Source organism: Vanacampus margaritifer, chromosome 6 (assembly GCF_051991255.1).
Source record: "Vanacampus margaritifer isolate UIUO_Vmar chromosome 6, RoL_Vmar_1.0, whole genome shotgun sequence".
In the NCBI taxonomy this organism is placed as follows: Eukaryota; Metazoa; Chordata; class Actinopteri; order Syngnathiformes; family Syngnathidae; genus Vanacampus; species Vanacampus margaritifer.
The window spans coordinates 17,021,057-17,039,770 of record NC_135437.1 but is presented as its reverse complement, the minus strand read 5'-3'; the positions used below and the strand labels follow the sequence as shown (position 1 = coordinate 17,039,770).

The 18,714-nt window shown below is 41.6% G+C and overlaps 1 protein-coding gene across 1 annotated transcript in view; it reads left to right on the top strand.

The window, feature by feature from the left end:
* vwf (von Willebrand factor) overlaps window positions 1-18,714 on the top strand; it is a 28,753-nt gene that overhangs the window by 6,370 nt on the left and 3,669 nt on the right. The window contains exons 10-41 of the mRNA XM_077568123.1: window positions 46-92; window positions 708-844; window positions 1,310-1,448; window positions 1,654-1,754; window positions 1,824-2,019; window positions 2,805-3,020; window positions 3,257-3,503; window positions 3,790-3,884; window positions 4,175-4,326; window positions 4,815-4,918; window positions 4,989-5,127; window positions 5,211-5,345; window positions 5,780-5,926; window positions 6,001-6,141; window positions 6,308-6,406; window positions 7,617-7,773; window positions 8,139-8,306; window positions 9,275-9,410; window positions 9,554-9,854; window positions 10,763-11,879; window positions 12,754-12,858; window positions 13,158-13,301; window positions 13,375-13,509; window positions 13,947-14,105; window positions 14,232-14,278; window positions 14,371-14,548; window positions 14,699-14,928; window positions 14,996-15,185; window positions 15,309-15,650; window positions 16,989-17,227; window positions 17,394-17,496; window positions 17,578-17,649. Coding sequence (XP_077424249.1) covers window positions 46-92; window positions 708-844; window positions 1,310-1,448; window positions 1,654-1,754; window positions 1,824-2,019; window positions 2,805-3,020; window positions 3,257-3,503; window positions 3,790-3,884; window positions 4,175-4,326; window positions 4,815-4,918; window positions 4,989-5,127; window positions 5,211-5,345; window positions 5,780-5,926; window positions 6,001-6,141; window positions 6,308-6,406; window positions 7,617-7,773; window positions 8,139-8,306; window positions 9,275-9,410; window positions 9,554-9,854; window positions 10,763-11,879; window positions 12,754-12,858; window positions 13,158-13,301; window positions 13,375-13,509; window positions 13,947-14,105; window positions 14,232-14,278; window positions 14,371-14,548; window positions 14,699-14,928; window positions 14,996-15,185; window positions 15,309-15,650; window positions 16,989-17,227; window positions 17,394-17,496; window positions 17,578-17,649 — 5,918 coding nt within the window. The remainder of the gene's footprint in view (window positions 1-45; window positions 93-707; window positions 845-1,309; window positions 1,449-1,653; window positions 1,755-1,823; window positions 2,020-2,804; window positions 3,021-3,256; window positions 3,504-3,789; window positions 3,885-4,174; window positions 4,327-4,814; window positions 4,919-4,988; window positions 5,128-5,210; window positions 5,346-5,779; window positions 5,927-6,000; window positions 6,142-6,307; window positions 6,407-7,616; window positions 7,774-8,138; window positions 8,307-9,274; window positions 9,411-9,553; window positions 9,855-10,762; window positions 11,880-12,753; window positions 12,859-13,157; window positions 13,302-13,374; window positions 13,510-13,946; window positions 14,106-14,231; window positions 14,279-14,370; window positions 14,549-14,698; window positions 14,929-14,995; window positions 15,186-15,308; window positions 15,651-16,988; window positions 17,228-17,393; window positions 17,497-17,577; window positions 17,650-18,714) is intronic.

Here is an 18,714-nt window from a genome sequence, read left to right as displayed (position 1 = left end):
TAATAGCCACATTTATATTGTATTTATTTATTTATTTACCCATAGTGTGTGTCGACATGGGTCATGGGAATGCACAAATGAAGGCTGCCCCGGTGAGTGACATGAACATTGCATGGAAGTGGCACAATTCATTTTTTGCTCTCAATTGGCACAGTTTGGAATTGTATACATCTGAGGTATGCCAATCATTAAATAAGCAAAGTATTTGCAGAAAATGGCCAGAGGAGTAGGGTGGATGTTACCCTCGTTTTTTGTTTTGTTTTCTGGAGAGCTCAGTATTGTTCATTCGGTAATTTTACCGATTTGACATGTCATCATCATTGCTCCCCCCATGCCGCCCCCCCAAAAAAAAGTAAATGAAAAGTCCACCTAGACCAGATGAACAATATGTGACCTCAGTATGTGTCATTTGAAATGTTCATGGAAATAGTCAGTCCAAATAAATCCGATCTAGGCATTACATTGAAATTGTGTATTTGGATCTGCAGACTTAATAGAGCCACAAAATTAGGTACAATTGAGCAATTAAGTAAGATCTATAATAAACAATAGATTTATTATTGTGGACTGCATCACACTGAGAATTGTTGCTGTCCTCATGGTCCTAAATGTGATAACTAAATAGTCAAAAAACATTGGTCTGTATGATGCAGTTCTTCTCATTATGCAAATATACCTAACAATTCCTTTGCCTCCTGTGGCTGCAGGTGAATGCCTGGTGGTGGGTCAGTCCCACTTCAAGACCTTTGACAACAAATTTTTTACTTTCACCGGCCCGTGTCTGTACCTGCTGGCCAGAGACTGTGAAGAGCAGGACTTCTCTGTCATTATTGAAAATGTGCAGGTAACGGACACACTCAGTCAGTAATAATGTGTTGTAAAATGGGGGAAAGTCATGACTGTCATTTTTATGGGTAACAAAGCGGTGCATACAGTACAACGGCAGCACCCTTGTACATGTAGTTTGCATCTGTTAGTTTGGGGAAAATTTAGGCTTTAAGCTTTTAATATAGGATATTGATTATTGATTTTTTTCATCTATTATTCACCCAAAAAAAATTCACTATGGGAATTCACTCCTGTGCATAGCGAGGGTTCAATGCATTACAAAATGGTCCACAGAATATCTCACCCTGGTGGTAAATCCTCCAAAAGATCCCTAAGCAGGTCTGGACAACTTTCAAAACATGATGGCTAAGATATTATGTAAGAACTCGCATAGCAGCTTGGACAGGATAATAACTCAGCATTTTCTTTCTGTCACTCTTTGCGTGCATGTCTGACAGCTTATTATTGGACTGTCTTTCAGTGCGCAGATGATCAGGAGGCTGTGTGTACGCGTTCCGTGACCCTCAGTCTGTCTTCTCTGGAGGACATGACAGTGAAGCTGAAGCACGGAGGGATGGTTTCTGTCAACGGAATGGACATCCAGACCCCAATGCACCACGGTACGGCATTTTGATGGGGCGCAGCTGCCTTTTGTGACTCAAAGACTGTGACAGGCAAGAGTGTAATATGAGAACTCAGAGAGCACAGACCTCTGTCAAGGCTTAAGCATTCAAATCAGTGCAATGACTATAACAAACCAATATCTCTCTATATATAAATGCTGCGGTAATTAAACCTTAACCATCAATACTTCTCAATTTCCAGGCCGCTTGCATATCCAAAGATCTATCCAATCCTCTGTGCACCTAAAGTATGGCGATAACCTGCGTCTTGACTGGGATGGGAGGGGCCGGGTGCTCTTAAAGGTACATTGAGTCACTTATGGCGCATTTGAGTTGATTCATGTAAAAGGCTTGTTAATCACCTTTTCATAGCTGGGCCCACGCTGGGCAGGGCGGACTTGCGGCCTGTGCGGTAACTACAACGGTAACCAAGGCGATGACTTCTTGTCCACATCCGGGTTGGTTGAGGCGGGCCCGCTGGCGTTTGGTCAGTCCTGGAGAATCAACGATGACTGCAAGTCCACTCACAAAGCCGCGGCCGATCCCTGTGCCATCAACCCAAAAAGAGGTGAACACACACACGTCGTCAACTCGACAGTGAACCCTTACTATTCTCAGGTTTTCGGGATCAAGACGTACTGCATATACAGGGTTGGGGAATCCAAGTCCAGAAAGAATTTGACCCAATTTATTAGGCTAAATAACTCAAAAAGTTGTTTCATTAAGTTTTGACCAAACAATTGGGTAATGAGAACTACACTCTAAAAACAGTTATGTCAAAAGTAACCCAATTATGGATCAAAAATGGACCGATCCACTTTAGTGGTCAGTTTGACCCAACTTTCTGGGTTGTTTTATACAAAATGAACAATTTTTTGACCCAAGTAAAGGATCTGACCAATATTTATGAGTTGTTTTACACTTAAAGACCCATTTCTTGACTCAAAGTTGGGTTAAATTGACCCAAGTAGAGGATCGGTCTATTTTTTAACCATAGTTGGGTTATTTTTGACCCAACTGTTTTTAGAATGCACTAACTCCAAAATCTGGGTCAAACGAATTACCCAAAAATTCTTTTATTAATTTAATTTGAGGTCAAATCACTACTTTTTGGGCTAAATAACTCAAAAAGTTGGGTTGGTTGATTTTTTTTATCCAACTGTTTTAGATTGTACAAAGAGTAACATACATCCTTTACCCTTTGGTTCAATCTTGTGGCATCTTAGCCCTAAAGCCTCAAGTAGGTGCATTTTTTTTCAGCGACTACTTTAGGTAGGTATCACAGAAATTAATGTGATAAGAGGTGGTTTACTGTATACGTAATCTCCAATCTGCCCTGTTCTCTTTCTTCAGTTCGTTTTGCAGAAGAAGGCTGCTCAATGATGACGTCAGACGTTTTTGGACCGTGCCACTTCCTGGTCAATCCGGCTCCTTTCCAGCGGTTTTGTCGTTATGACGTGTGTTCATGTGTGGACGGCGAGGAGTGCCTCTGCTCCGCCCTGGCCTCCTATGCATCTGCCTGCGCCGCCAAAGGGGTGCTGCTCCACTGGCGTTCTCCCTCGCTCTGCCGTAAAAACACTCCTCATTTCTATTTACACTACTCACAAAAAGTTAGGGTTTGCACTTGAAATTTCTGGATGAACCTAAAATGGGTCATAACCTTTTAAAGTGGACTTAAATTGACCACTGAACTTTACAATACACTTGGCCAACTGTTCAATATTTCAGTATTGTTTGACACAACTTGCTTTTCTCTAAAACGTTTTGTAAGTATCTGAACGCTAACCAGTGCTTTCAATCCTCAGAGATGGAGTGCACCAGAGGCCAGGTGTACGAGGCCTGCGGGAGCGTGTGCGACCGCACCTGCCGCTCCCTGTCCGGAGCCGAGGGTGGATGTGGAGGGGAAAGAGTGTGCGAGGAAGGTTGTTTTTGCCCAGCGGGAAAATACCTGAGTGACTCTGGAGAGTGTGTGACGGCAGACAAGTGCACGTGCCTGCATGACGGACAGCTGTACCAGCCCAATGACGTCTACGCCGATCACAACAGCATCTGGTCTGTGGGCGTAATGTGACATGTTGGACATTTTGTCGAATGCAATTTTATTCAGTCAAGGCAAATAATTAACATTAGGAAATTCCAGCCCATGACACACAGTTGTCTGTTTTATAGATTTTTTTTGTGTGTCTGTTTTATAGATGGTAACAGGTAAATATTTTTGAAATTGTTTTGCCTATCATTTTATGTTGCTATACATTATTTGTTCTAAACAAAATGAGAACACTTTAAAAATGTTTTGTATTGACTAAAGGGGAAATCTTATGTATGTTTTTATTTACAGTTACTGTGAGAATGGATCCATGCGCTGCAGCTCTGCAGAAATGAGCACTTTACTGTCTGATCTCTTCTACGATGATGACCTGGCGCCCTCCAGAGGTGAAATCTAAAATTTATTTTTATAATGTGATTGGCGATACCCCGCGATCGAGATGTAGTGACCATATTAAAAAATGTATGTAGTTTTACCCACCTCAACACATGCTTTAAACACACTTAAACGTATCACACACTGCACTAAGTATTCCTTATGGCCTGTTGTCACTCTTGCTGACAAGAAATAGGAGATTATCGTATAACGGGAAGAAGTCACTGTCACTGGCAAAGTTCTCAAAGCTCAACAACGAACTATATGTGACACCCTTCCTTGTTGGTGTTGGTACTTGCAGAGAGGCGCTCTACAACATGTCACCCTCCGCTGGTCCATGCAAAATGTGGCACGGGGGAAAAAGGCCTGGAATGTGCCAGAAATTGCCAAAATGCGGACCTCCCCTGTGTCTCACTTGCCTGTTTCCCCGGCTGCCTCTGTCCAAACGGCACAGTAGGTAGTGGTAGCTTCATGCATGCAATTCATATTCTTTTAATTGTACTTTAGAAATGAGGTCCTGGATGACAGAATTTTGTACAGCTAAACCAGAATAAATCTGGGAAGTTTAAATTACTGGCCCTGGAGATGAACAACTTTTTTCAATCCCATCAGGCAAATTAAACCGAGATGTTACCTTTGCCATTATTGGGTTTTTACCAACTCCCTCTGGGGTAAACCATTACCAAGATATGGCTTGTGACAAAAATTTGTTTGATATCCCTTTGTATAGTTATATTTTATCCTTGCTCTATTTGGCCCATATGGCTGAAGCAATTGGGTGTCCGAGACTGTGGGAGGCTGGGAGGGATTTGTTTTATCTTATTTCTGTAAGGCACTCTTGTTGCTTTTTTTAAGTGTAAAAGGTGCTATACAAATAAAATGATGACTCAAATTTCTGGGAGCCAAGGATATGAAACCAAGCTTGTTGACTGATGTTTCAGGTACGCCACCACGGAGGTTGCATTGTGCCAGAGCAGTGCCCTTGTTACCATAACAACAAGCCTTTTGCGTCAGGACAAAGCATACAAGTTGACTGCAACACTTGGTAAACAGTTTTTTGACAATCTTCTTCTTGGCGTTTGACCAATAGGCATGACCTATTGTTTATTTTGCAGCGTATGCGAGAACAGGAAGTGGCGCTGCACTGACAAGTTTTGTGACGGCGTGTGCCGCACGGTGGGGGAGGCCCACTACATCACCTTTGATGGACTTAAGTATTCCTTTCCTGGTCTCTGCCAGTATGTCTTGGTCCAGGTAAGATCAGTTCAAATAAATAACTAATAAATACTGTATATATGGATCTCTTTGTCCATTCTTTTTACCTTCACTGCACACAGGACATGTGTAATGGAGAAGAGGGGACCTTCAGAGTGCTTGTGGAGAATGAAGCCTGTGGCATTGTGGGACATCGCTGTGCCAAGTCTGTCTCTGTCTACTATCAAGGAGGATTTATTGTCATGCAAAATGGCGAGGTATTTTTCGGAAATCGTTATTTTTGTTCTTGAAATAAAAATGTTATAACAATAATAATAGCTTAGATTTATATACAGTAAGCATCTACCCATTAATGTTGTTCACAAATTCACATATTTGCGTTTTTTTTCAGTGGCTAACATTTGCTCCTCCCCAACATAGAAAGAGCTTCGTCTCTCAGTCAAGTATCACTTAACAATATTTCCTTTTAGGCGGGGCTCTGTTTTTTTTTCTGGAGTTTTTCAATAGCTGAGGCTAGGTTCCAAGTGGATTTGTAAATATCAAACATTAGGTGTTACTTGTTAGAGTTAAAAGTCAAATTGTTAATTCAAAGTCAGCGTACCCATGTATCACCGAGTCAAACACGTAAAAACACACCAGCGTCCTCATTTTTGCTATGTTTTGATTTCATTGACATGATTTGGTCATTCAGGTGAAAATGAAGGCGCCAGTACCCCACAACGCGCAGGTGGAGATCATCCGATCAGGTCAATTCTACACCCTACTGCTGGGGAAACACATTTCCCTTAGCTGGGACAAGGGAACACACCTCCTGGTCCACATATCGGCAGAATACAGGGTATATACATCATGTACTAATACAGTTTTTTCTTTGTCACTATTGCCTTTTTTATGTAATTTTCCCATGTGTAGAGTCGGGTGTGTGGTCTGTGCGGTAACTTTGACGGGAACGTGAATAATGACCTAGTCAGCAGTAACAATCAGCTGGAGGTGGACTCTTTGCACTTTGGGAACTCGTGGAAGGTTGCTCCCAGCTGTGCTGATGTCACACAGGTAATGTTTGTATGTAATATGGCTAAGAGAAGGGTTAGGAACTCATTTAAATCTATGGAGGACAGTTTCAGATTCAAGTGGAAAATGTAATTTATGCAAACTAAGTTTGGGGCTACTTTCTATATTTTTTACACAAGATTGTTGCACCACATTTTTTTGCTTACAGGTACTTGCTCCGTGTGCTGACAACATCGTCCGACTGGTAACAGTTGAGCAGTCATGCCGCGTGCTCACTGGTCGCCTCTTTAAAGAGTGCAACAGTCAGGTAAATATAGCTCCAGAAACCCAAAGAGTCAACAGCATCAACATTAAGTACACTGAAATCTGAAAAGAAAGCCAATGCTAGAGTTTCATGTTTTTAGAACCATATTTTATCACACATAGCTAGCCATAATGTAACCAAAAAAAACTAAACTACCAAAACCTGAACATTTAAAATAATTAAAGCTGCAATGAACGGGCCCCTCATACTCCCTTTTTATGGTGAATCCTCAAAATGATGTCCACAATTTAACACCGTAATCCAACCACATTAGTTTCCGTGGGCGAAAATCATGGCAATTTAGTTTTGGCCATCTTTTTGGGATACCTGCTTTCTTTTTCTTTTCTTTTTTTATACCTGCTTTCGATTCAGGATCATTTGGGCAAATTCCCGGTAGGAGTTCCTCAAAGTGCCATGGAATTTGCCCAAAATAGCCCCCTCAAACCAAAATGGCTGACTTCTTTTTTTAATTTTAGGCATTGATTCTTTAGAGTTTTATTGCATTTTGTTATGATAAAGATGTCGAACAAATTTAATGTCAATTGGCGAAACTGGTAAAGGGCGTTCATTTCTTTGTAATTTCGTTTCTGGCGCTGTTGAGGCCCTTAAAAAGCAGAGTAATAATAATAAATAGTGATTCCAACAGGAGTTTTTGCACTAGCTGGTACCCTCTGACATAATCCCCCCAAAAATTAATAATAATAATAAATAATAAATAAATAATAATTTGCAAATATAAGAAAAAAAAAGGTCACAATATTGTAAAAAAAAGAATGTGCTCATGCTAAAAAAAACACAATATTGTGCTTTTGTACATTACAGCAATGCATATAAACAGCCTCCATTCTCTAATAACACGTTCTATTGTGGCACTTACTTGCTAATGCAAACACACATTGAGTTCCTCCACATATTGACTCGGTTCAAAAGCATATTACATGCCCCTCCATCTGTGAATTTTAAACATACAAGGGCCAAAAGATGTCTTGTGAAAATTAAACTGCACTAAAAAAATAGCCACCAGAGGGTGTTATAACTGCACGAATGTAAATCAACCTGACTTTTTCAGCAGATGCGCTGCTTTTAATATCAGGACATGACGACGATATATTGAGGCAATTTTAATATCGACATATCACGTTACATCCCTAATACAGTACATACAGTAGTAAGTGGTCAGTGTTGTTTCTTCTTTTTATATATCTCTTTATAGGTGGATGCAGAGCCATATGTAGAGATGTGCGTGGAAGCGGCATGCACATGTCCCTCAGTGGGCGACTGTGCTTGTTTTTGTGATGTCATTGCAGCCTACGCTCAAGCTTGTTCACAAACGGGTGTATCTGTCAACTGGAGATCCAATGAGCTTTGCCGTGAGTGTGAAGACTACCGCTTTGGTCCTTTATGGCAGTGGTCCCCGACCTTTTTTGCATCACAAACCGGTTTCACGTGAGATTTGTATTACTTATATGGACCGGGATTTTAGAAAGTTGTTGTTGTAATTAATGTGAGCCAGTCCAGTAATTTTGTTTTGGTGGGCATTATTTAAAAAAAAAAAATAAATCCCCTTTCGCACAGATAGATTAGAAATGGAAGTGACTTTCTTTGGCACATTTCTCTGTACAGTCCTGTATAAAATGGGCCTGTGGTTGACGCACCGCTGCTTTATAGGATGTGTATCCAAACAAATGATTTAATGCAGCAGCCAAAATGAGAGTAAAACCTTTCGTCTCCATAGCGATGAGCTGTGAGGAGTTGAACCCGAAGAGTCTGGCTACAGGGGAGGAGCTATGCCAGTGGAGGTACAACACTTGTGGCCCTGCCTGTCCCGTCACCTGCCAGCACCCTGATCCCCTCCAATGCACCCTCACATGCGTGGAAGGATGTCATGCTTACTGTCCACCAGGTATCTAACACATTCCCATACCATAAATTAAACATCCTAAGGGAGACATTTTGAAATTTGACAAATTGTGACATCACAGTGTCTGTAAAATTCAGTAAAATTATCTATATTAAGTATTCTTATTTTTATTTTTATATTATTTTTTTTTTCAGACGTATTCTTAGATGTAGGCCCCTTTACATAAATTTGACTTGATTTTGTCATTTCACACAATAAAAACTCATTGACCTCTGTAGAACAGGGTTAGCAATGGATCATTTGAAAGAGTTAAAACCACTCCCCCAAACAAAATAATTTAATCCAGAGTGTTATAAATGGATGTTAAGTTATTTTTGGTGAATGAATGTCAGAGACCTTTTATTGAGACTAAAAGTGTCAGGCGATTATTATTTTTTTAATTTGTAATTAATCACATGACTTCAATAGTTAACTCACGATTAATCACAACTTTCATATCTGTTCTAAATGTACAATAAAATGTACAAGAAAAAAATTAAAGTTTTCATACCCTTGTTAACATAGAAATTTAAAAAAAAAAGTGTTAAACTAATAGCAATATGGCTGCATCTTTTAGTCATTAATTCATTAATTTCATAATAATTCATAAAATTTAGTTAAAATTAAAAAGGTAATTTTTCTGCCACTAGATGGCATAATTGCATTTGTAAGACGCTGAAAGTTTTGTGCATTTTTCTTTTCATATTAAGAGCTATCTAATATTTAACAAGAAGTAACTTGTGAAAATCTGCACATTTTTAAAATTGAAAAAAAAAACATAACCCCAGTCTCCACAAATACATGCATTATTATTATTAAATGTATCACTGCTAAATTTAGGCATGGATGTGTACAAGTAAGGGGCGGTCATTATTCGCAAAGGAACTTTAAATTAACTCTAAATTTAACACACAAATTTTGACATTTCAGAACTGTTTTAAATTGTGTCTCGTTGTTCACAATGTTCTTAGGTCAACTGTTGGATGAGGTGGCCATGAAGTGTGTTGAGCCCACTCACTGTCAGGTATGCATCCATGAGGGTCAAAGAATCTCCCATGGCAACAAAGTCATCATCAGTCGCCATGACCCCGCCCACTGCAAAATATGGTAAGAGTAGCTACTCTGGTGCTCCAAAAAAATAATCCAAATGAGATGAGTGTACCGACGTAAAGTTCAATGTTGAGCTTTACTATTAATTCATTTACAAACCATGATTTATTTTTTTGTTTTCTTTATGATTTATTCCCAAGTCACTGCGAAAACAACACGCTAACCTGCGAGGCTTGCACCACTTTGTCCACCGCCGCACCAACCCTTGCCTCCGTCACTTTTACAACCATGCCCATGACCACCATGATGCCCGAGGGCACGTGCGATCGCGCTATGGATCTGGTTTTCCTGCTGGATGGCTCTACCGCCTTGAGCGAAACCGAGTTTCAGACCACCAAAGAGTTTATAGTGGGAGTGGTGGAGCGCTTCCGCTTGGGCTCCGCTCACACTCGAGCCGCAGTGCTGCTTTACTACTCCGGAGTCAAAACGTATAATTTACAGGTTGGTAGACCATGGGATTATATTTTCACTCAATGAGGCAGCACTTCATATCGTACTATTCGTCGTACATATGTGCTGCTTATCAGAAGCTAATGCAACAAAACTCAATGCTGCTCTGCTTACCTTTGGATTTTGACTTGATAATGTTTCAGACAGTGCAGCTGTTGCTTGAAAGTGTCAGAACTTCACCCATCTTACCTGCCGAGTTATGGACTGTGAAACTCCATGTGGGGGCAGTATTATGTAAATTAGCCTCAATGTAGCATCCCTAGCTCCAGCACAGACACAATTTTGGGAAATCTAACAAAATGTTTATCTGGTTGTTTAATTTCACATTTGCTAGGTGGGAGGGTAGGTACATCAGGGCTTATTTGTAAACAAGCTTAAAAAAAGTCATTTTTCCATATGTCATCTTTAAAGGTTTGAAAGTCAACCGCAAACATTTCGTGATAATTATATGTCAACTCACTAATCTAAACACTCCATTCTGATTAATATTACATTTGTGGAACGACCAATCACAGCTCACCTGTTTTCTGAAGCTGAGCTGTGATTGGTTGTTACCTGAGCAACTAAGATGTCATTTTCGCTCGATAGCAAGTGGCAAAATGGCCGCCTTTTGATAACGATAAAAACTGCTGGATTTTGTTGCTTAACTCATATTCCACTGATGCAATATTAACCAAAATACCGTATTTATACTAGTGGGGCTGCATAGAACGTATAATTAGAGGTTAGACCTCACCTTAAAATTTAAATTGCTGCCAATTTGTTGCTGATATTTGATATCATTGTAAAATTACAGCTTCACCTCCTTTTAACTTTAATTATTCCAGACTAAATCCATTCACTCAAATTATTCCAGCTGACAATTGTGTGCTCCTCCCACTCTTTTACTTTGCGTGCAGGTTCAGAAGTGGCTGTTTAAGAAGACCGTGCACGAGCTGCACTACACCGGAGGTGACGCCGCCTTTTTGGACGAGGCCATTAAATATCTCTCTTACAACATCTATGACAAGAACAAACGAGAGCACGCCGGCCGCGTCGCCGTCATCCTGACGGCCAGCACCAACCCTCGGCCCATGCGCCCGTTCATCAACATGCTCCGGAGGAAGAGCATCACCACGCTGACCGTGGCCCTCGGTCCCGGTGTGAACATGGGGCAGATTAATGACATCACAAAGGCCAACAAGGATAACAGGGCCTACGTGCTGAGTAGCACGGCCGAGCTGCCTGATCGCCTTTTAGAATTAACCGACTATCTTTGCACTTTGGGGCTAGAGCCAAAGTCCAGCACGACCACCACGACTCGTTCTCCTCGACCAGAAACAATCCCTACTAAACACCTCACCACCACTTCTACCATCCCTTCTGTCCTGTCTCCAATCACCACCACACCGCCCTCTTCTCTACCGCCAACCAAGGAAGTGACGTTCATCATTGAAGGCTCTGATTCAGTGGGGGAGGCCAACTTTAACAAATCCCTCCTGTTCCTGGAGGAAGTTGTCACACAGATGTCTGAAAAGGAGGAGTACATCCGCATCACGGTGATCCAGTACTCAGTCACGGTGACTGTGGAAATCCGCCGCTGGGATCTGAGGTACCAGAGGATGCTCCTGCTACAACGTCTCAGAGAGATTCGTTGGCGGGGTGGAAGCAAGACAAACACCGGCGCTGCCGTGGCAACTATCTACCAGGACACTGCCACCGTCCCGCCTTCACGCGGTCCCGCCCCTCCCCAGCTGGTCTTCCTGGTGACGGAGAACCCGCCTACAGACACGGTGACGCGACCGCCGTCCACAACTACCCAAACACACGTGTATCCCATTGGGGTCGGCTCCAAAGTGCGGGAGGTGGACTTGTTCCCCTTCAGCTCGCCGCAGCGTCCGATGATGGTGGAGGACTACATGCATCTCAACAAACTAGTCCATCGTGTTGTCAATATCACACGCACCACAGTCACGCCGCGCTTTCCCACCCTGGTACCCGTGGTCCACCCAACGCTCGCCAGCCTCCCGCCTACAGGTAAAGGCAGCACGCTGCCATCAGTTTACATGCACAGTGAACCTTCATTACTGTAGATATATAGTAAATATTGATGTACTGATAACCAAACATCACAATACGATAAATATCCTGATATGAACCTAATGATACGATAATTATCACGATATTGTGGGGAGCTTGGCAATATAAAAAAAAAGCTCATGATGTGTAAAAAAACTCACGATATTGTAAATATATATATATATATATAAAAAATGAAAAGCTCATATTGTGTTTTTGTGCATAATAACAGCAGTGATGGAGAAATAGGTTTGGCCATGTCATATGCTCCTATTGACTCAGTGGCGCATAGGATCATAGTCTACGTAGTTCAGAATGTTGTGTTTGGTGGTCCAAAAGTAATGTTTTTTTTTATGGAGATGTTAAAAAATATTTGCTGGTATGACTGATCTATGGGAGTGATAACCGCCGCAATGGCCAAAACATTCCTAATAAAAATTTAACTGCACTAATAAATTAACCACCAGAGGGTGCTAGAACTGCACAAATGGAATACAACCTTGCCTTTTTAATGTGCTGCTTTTAATATCATGACTTGACGACGATGATATTGCTGCACTTTTAATATCGCAATATCACAACATTGCCATTATCGTTACATCCCTAAAAGTAGATATGGATATCGTGAATAGCACCGGAAAACTGGAATAGACGCCCCTCTAAAAATGTTTATAACTGCCAATAGTTTTAACCATAAATGTACCATAAACTACTAAAAATTACGAGTAGGTGATTGCAACTGGTGATTGGTAAAATGACGAGGGTTCAATCAATGTAATTTACCGCCACCGGTATTGATGTGAATATACAGTTTTCTATCATGTTCCCACAGTGCCTTGTACGACACCCGTGGACGTGCTTTTCCTGCTTAAGTCTGGAGAGCAGTTTGATGACATGAAGACTTTTGTGAAAGCCTTCATCAACACAGCGGATGTAGGTAGGTTGAAAAAAGACTGGAAGACACATTGTTAAGAGATTCATCCATCCATTTGCTATAGTGCTTGTCCTCAATTGGATTGTGGTTGAGTTGGAGCTTATTTGACTTTGGGCAAGAGGCAGGTTAAACCCTTGATTTTTTTCCAGCCAATCACAGGGCAAATATAAACAAATAACCTTTCACACTCAAATTCACACTTCAGTAGCATGAGCAATCATGTTTGTGTTTAGGAAATCAGGCCCTAGTTCTTCAAGAAATGAAAATGTATATTCATATTTTCCCGTTTCGTCTGCGTGCAGGTCCAAATGGCACTCAAGTGAGTGTGATACAGTACGGCGACACCATCACCATGGAATTCCCCTGGGGGGGTCAACAGATCAAGCCGCACCTCCTCAACTTGGTGGACAACATTCCCAGAAGGAGAACAGCGGCCCCTGCACTCGGTTTGGGATACAAAAACATATAAAGCGCACACATCATTGACTCATTGGAGCTCACGCTGTGTCTCCGGCACAGGCTCGGTGCTGCGGTACGCCGTCCGAGCGGCCATTAAAGGAGGGAGAGTCGGCGTGGTCAAGGCTGTGGTGATGATAGTGACTGACAAGTCAACTGATCAGGTCCAAGAAGCAGCAAATGAGGCACTGGCAGCAGGCAAGTAACACAGTTCCTTTATTAGAGTGGTAATTCTCAAAATAGGCTCTTTGGATCCTTGCAAATGTTGTTCTATTTTTGAGAGGGTAAAGAGATATTTTGTTGTTGATGATTTTCTTTTGCTTTAATATCATATTTTAATGTTATCTTGAAAAATCCTGACAAATGATGTGCTGTATTTGTTTTTGTAAATATGATTTTTTTTTCTGCCTCCTCAAAAATACCAGTGTGTTTCTGTAACATCAACTTTTTGATTGATTACAAAAAACATTTTAATGGAATTTAGGGGTACATGTAGTCAGTATGTTTAATTGATGTTGGTATTATGGAGTCCTTGGGGAAAAAAATGTTCCCGAGCCCCAAAACTTTTGAGAACCCCTGCGTCAACTATTCGTACCTCTCATATACTCCATTGCTTGGATTGCCTTGTCCCCAAGGTGTGTCGGTGTTGCCCATCGGCGTGGGTCCAGACTACAACCAGAACGAGCTGGCCACTGTGGGCCACAAACAGGACAACATCTTGTACTTAAAGAATATGGATCAGTTACGGATGCTGCTGACGTTGGACCGCAGTTACGCAGAAAGAATCTGCAGAGGTGCCTGTCCTCGCATACACTTGGACACAGCCGATAATAACTTAAGTCGTGGCAGCATTGTTGTCGTTTTTATAATATCAGTGATTATGACGGTAGTTGTTAGCTGTGATTTGCTTTGGCTCACAGCTAGTCCGCCAGGAGTGTGCGTTGATGACAGTGGCGCAGAGAGGAAAGTGAGTCGCAGGCACAGTAACAACAACAACAACAACAAAAAGCGGTGCATAACTCTACGATGATAAATGTTTCGGGGGGGTTTCCAACTTAGCCTGGAGAGTCGTGGCTACTGGAGGACGGCTGCCATTCGGTGCTGTGCCATCCCAGCGGTGCCGTAACCATGCAGAACCACAAAGTCAGCTGTGATAGACTGGAGCCGCCGGCGTGTAGGAACAACATGCTGCCCGTGAAAGTCCAAGAGGCTTGCAGCTGCCATTGGGAATGCCCGTGTACGTACACCCATAGGATTACGCTTGTTCTGATTTGCACCTCTGTATTATGTAAACAATAAGATTGCATTTAGAATGCACTATTGAGTTTATTTCTAACCTCATATCCCTGGCTCTCTTCCTGCTGCCTGCGCATGTGGATGTTGACAGGCATTTGCATGGGCAGCTCCACCAATCACGTGGTGAGATTTGACAGCTTGCCACTCAGGCTGGACGCAGAGGGCCTGTGCTCCTACACCCTCCTCACTGTCAGCGAAGGTTCGGAGGTCACGCTCCACAACGGGCCCTGTCAGGACCCGGCACAGTACAGCCACGTCTGCATGAAAGCCATCGAGGTGACGCACGGGTCCCGTAAACTCCTACTGAAGGATGATATGACGGTAAGTCGATTTTTTATGTATGCGGCACTGTGAGAGAAAAAAATATTTTTTTACACAATTTGTGCAGGCGTTAATTGGACAAGAGGAGGTTTCGCTACCATGGAGGCAAGCAGGTCTGGAGCTGGTGCGATACGGAGGAGTGATGCTGCAGCTCAAGACTGACCACGGCTACGTTTTGACGTTCACACCGCAGAGCAACGAGTTCACCATAACGTTGCTCAATACCAGCATCAGCGGCCACACTGCTGGACTCTGTGGTAACGCCAGTGTAGTAGATAACACATATGCCTCACAGGCAAGAGGTTCTGGGTTCAAACCTTGCATATGACCTTCCTTGGCGCTGATGTGATGTCGTCTTTTCCCCATATCGTCCTTCGCAGGCGCCTGCGGGGATGAATCCGTCAACGTTCTGTCCTTGCGTAACGGCAGCCCAACCTCCAACCAGATGACCTTCATCTCCGACTGGACGACAGCCGGTGACAGGGGTGTGTGCGTGCCCAGAAGTAAGGTAGTGTGCGCCTCCGGGGCAGCCATGGGATGCCAGGCCCTGCGCTCGCAGGTGTTTGAGGCCTGTCACGCGCACATCCCTGTCCTGATGTTCCTCACCAAATGCGAGGAGCTGGCGTGCGAGGAGTCGGACGTGTGCGAGCTCATTTCTGCATACGCACTCCTGTGTAGACAGAGGGGTGTGTGTATAGACTGGAGAAGCCCCCATATATGCCGTAAGTCTGATGTGTGGAATTTATAGATATTCCGCCACTTTCTTGTTTTTCTAAGACTTTTGTCAACTGGTTTAGTCCACGTCAAAATATTCCGCTCATCAAAACATTTAGGCATCAATTTTACATTGTGGCCCCAAATTAATATAGGCCTAATCACCTTCAATCTTTCTCTACATCAATTATTACTCAAACCATGACAACTTCCAATGTTCAGCTTATCCGTGATATCCATGGTACTTGTTTTTTTTTTAAGCATTCTCAGTTTTTCAGTATTATATATTTTCCATGACAGAACTCCTAAATTAAAGTAGAAATGGTAGAATTGTTTTAGCTTAATCCTTCCACATATTTCAACCAATTCAAAAAATTCCAGTGCTCATTGAGTTCAATGGACACCTTTTTTTTATTATTATTTGCAAAATTTCCAGTTTTCCATCTTTTTCAACAACAAAAAAAATCTAATTTAACTTAATGAAGAAATTTTCTGATTTAACTCATCTTTCCATAATTCTCAATTTATTCAATTGCACAATATATACATTTTACAAATGTACACATTTCTCTACCGATTCAAACCCTTCCAATTTCAAAATGTTCAGCTCATTCGTGACATATTGGAAACTATTTTTCACATACCTCAATCTCCCACTTTTTAGTACAGTATTCCACATTGTTCAATACAAAATCCTCAAATTAATGCAGAATTTTAAAAACTATTTTCCATTCCACATTTTTTAACCAATTCAAACTATTCCAATTAAAAAATATTTAGCTCATTACTGCGTGTACACCTGTAGTTCCATTTTTCGCATGTCTTCATTTTCCAAGACAAAATTCCCTAAATTGGTGCAAAAAGACAATTTATACCTAATCTTTCTACATCCATCCACCGCTTCAAATCCTTGCAGCTTAAAAAAAATATTCATTTCATTCATGACATTGTGGGAACTCTTTTTTTCCACACTAAAAGTCCCAAATTCAGGAAGATGTTACGTTTACCTACTCTATTCTCATTTCTCAACCAATTTAAAACATTCCAAATTCCTATTGTTCAGCTTATTCGGGACATCTGCTTTCATGCTCTTAGCACTGTGAGCAATTCTTATTAGAAAGATTACATTTACAGTGCAACATGTTGAATTCTTATTGAGCTCATAAATTTTCATTCAATCATTCTAGAAGTACTATAACTCAGTATTTTAAAAAATTCACATTCCCAGCATTTCACATAATTCTTCAGCATTTCAGTTAAAGTCAGCTCCTCAGCATTCACACACAATTTCTAGAGAAATTCTCTCGTTCCATTTCAAACTTCCACCTAAACTCCGCCCCTTGCAGCCCGACAGTGCCCCGCCACCATGGAATACCACGCGTGCCGCACGGGCTGCGTAGAGGACTGTGACAGCGCACAGCCACTGCGGGGTGACTGGTCGGTTGCCACGGTTAACGGGTCGTCATGCACAGACACACCCACTGAGGGCTGTTTCTGTCCGAGTGGGACGGTTCTGCATCAGGGAGTGTGTGTGTCGCCAGAGAAGTGCAAGCAGTGTGTGGACCGTCGTGGACGTGCATATCAGGTTAGACAATAAGGCAAAATGAAATGAATTCAACCAGGATCAGTTAGAGAAGTGTTGGTCAAACGTCTGGCAAGTTCAATGGCTCTCCAAAACTGTTTTGGATTGTACCGCCAGTGTTTGTAATTTAACACAAGCGTGTGTGTGTACTTGTGTTGTGCGTGCGCAGTATCTGCAGACTTGGGTACCAGATGACAACCCGTGTTTGATTTGCTTGTGTTTGGACCGACAACACATCAACTGCACCGCTCGACCGTGCAACGACGTGAAAGGCGAGTATGCTCTATTTAACTTTTATTTAACGTTTCTTATGACAGCCACTCACTATAACAGATTTTTTTTGGGGGGTGTAGCACCGGTGTGCGGATCCTGTGAGGTGCTGAAGGAGAAGACAGAATCCAAGTGCTGCCCAGAGTATGAATGTGGTATGTATAAAATAATGCTAACTCATTCACTCCCAGGTTGCAGCAATTAGCATTAGAATATAGCTATCATTATCATTTATCATTATTCACAAATCTTTTTAAAACTGTGGGTAAATGAGCTTGTTTGATTGCTGGTTGATCTCTTATACTCTGCTCCCACCTGCTGGTCGTTTTTGTTATTACTACCATTGCTTCACCCGTTCTCTGCAGTTCAGAGGCTGCATCAAAGCCTTCTTTCTGTATGCTCTAGCATAAAAAAAACATAAAAAAATAAATAAAAAAAGTATAAATACATCTTTGGGACACTTAAAACATTTAAAATAGAATGTATGTATACATATTTGGGAGCAAATGAGTTAAAAGGCAAGTATACCCCCCAGAAAATGTTTTGCCAATAATATGTTCTATGCAGCCCCACTAGTCTAAATAAGTTATTTTGTTTAATATTCCATTAGTGGAGTATGAGTTAAGAAGCAAAATCCAGTCGTCTTTATCCATCTCAGGTGGAGGCTATTTTGCCACTAGCTGTCAACTGCAGATGACATCAATGTTGCTCAGGTCTCAGGTAACTGAGCAGCATTGATGTCATCTTCAGTCGACAGCAAGTGGCAAAATGGCCACTTACCTGAGACCTAAGCAACATTGATGTCATCTTCAGTTGACAGCTAATGGCAAAATGGCCGCCACCTGAGATGGATAAAAACGTCTGGAACGGCTTCTTAACTTATATTCCAAAAATGTAATATATATCAGAATGTCATGTTTAGAATAGTGAGGTCACATATAACATATTATTGGCAACAAATGTTTAAGGTTGAATTCCATTTTACTGTAAAATAATCCCCTTGATTTAAAAGCGCCCCCATTCACGAGTTTAAGTGAATGGTAACCAACTTTTTACTTTCACGATGTATTTAAAGCATTTTAACAACATATAGCCTTTTGACAACAACCACTGCTGTAAAAAAAGAAGCAGCACATATTCTGTAATTCTTGATCTTTGGGGTATTTTGATTTTTAGAAAATCCACACGTTAATCAGATATCTGCAACTGGTTAAATTATG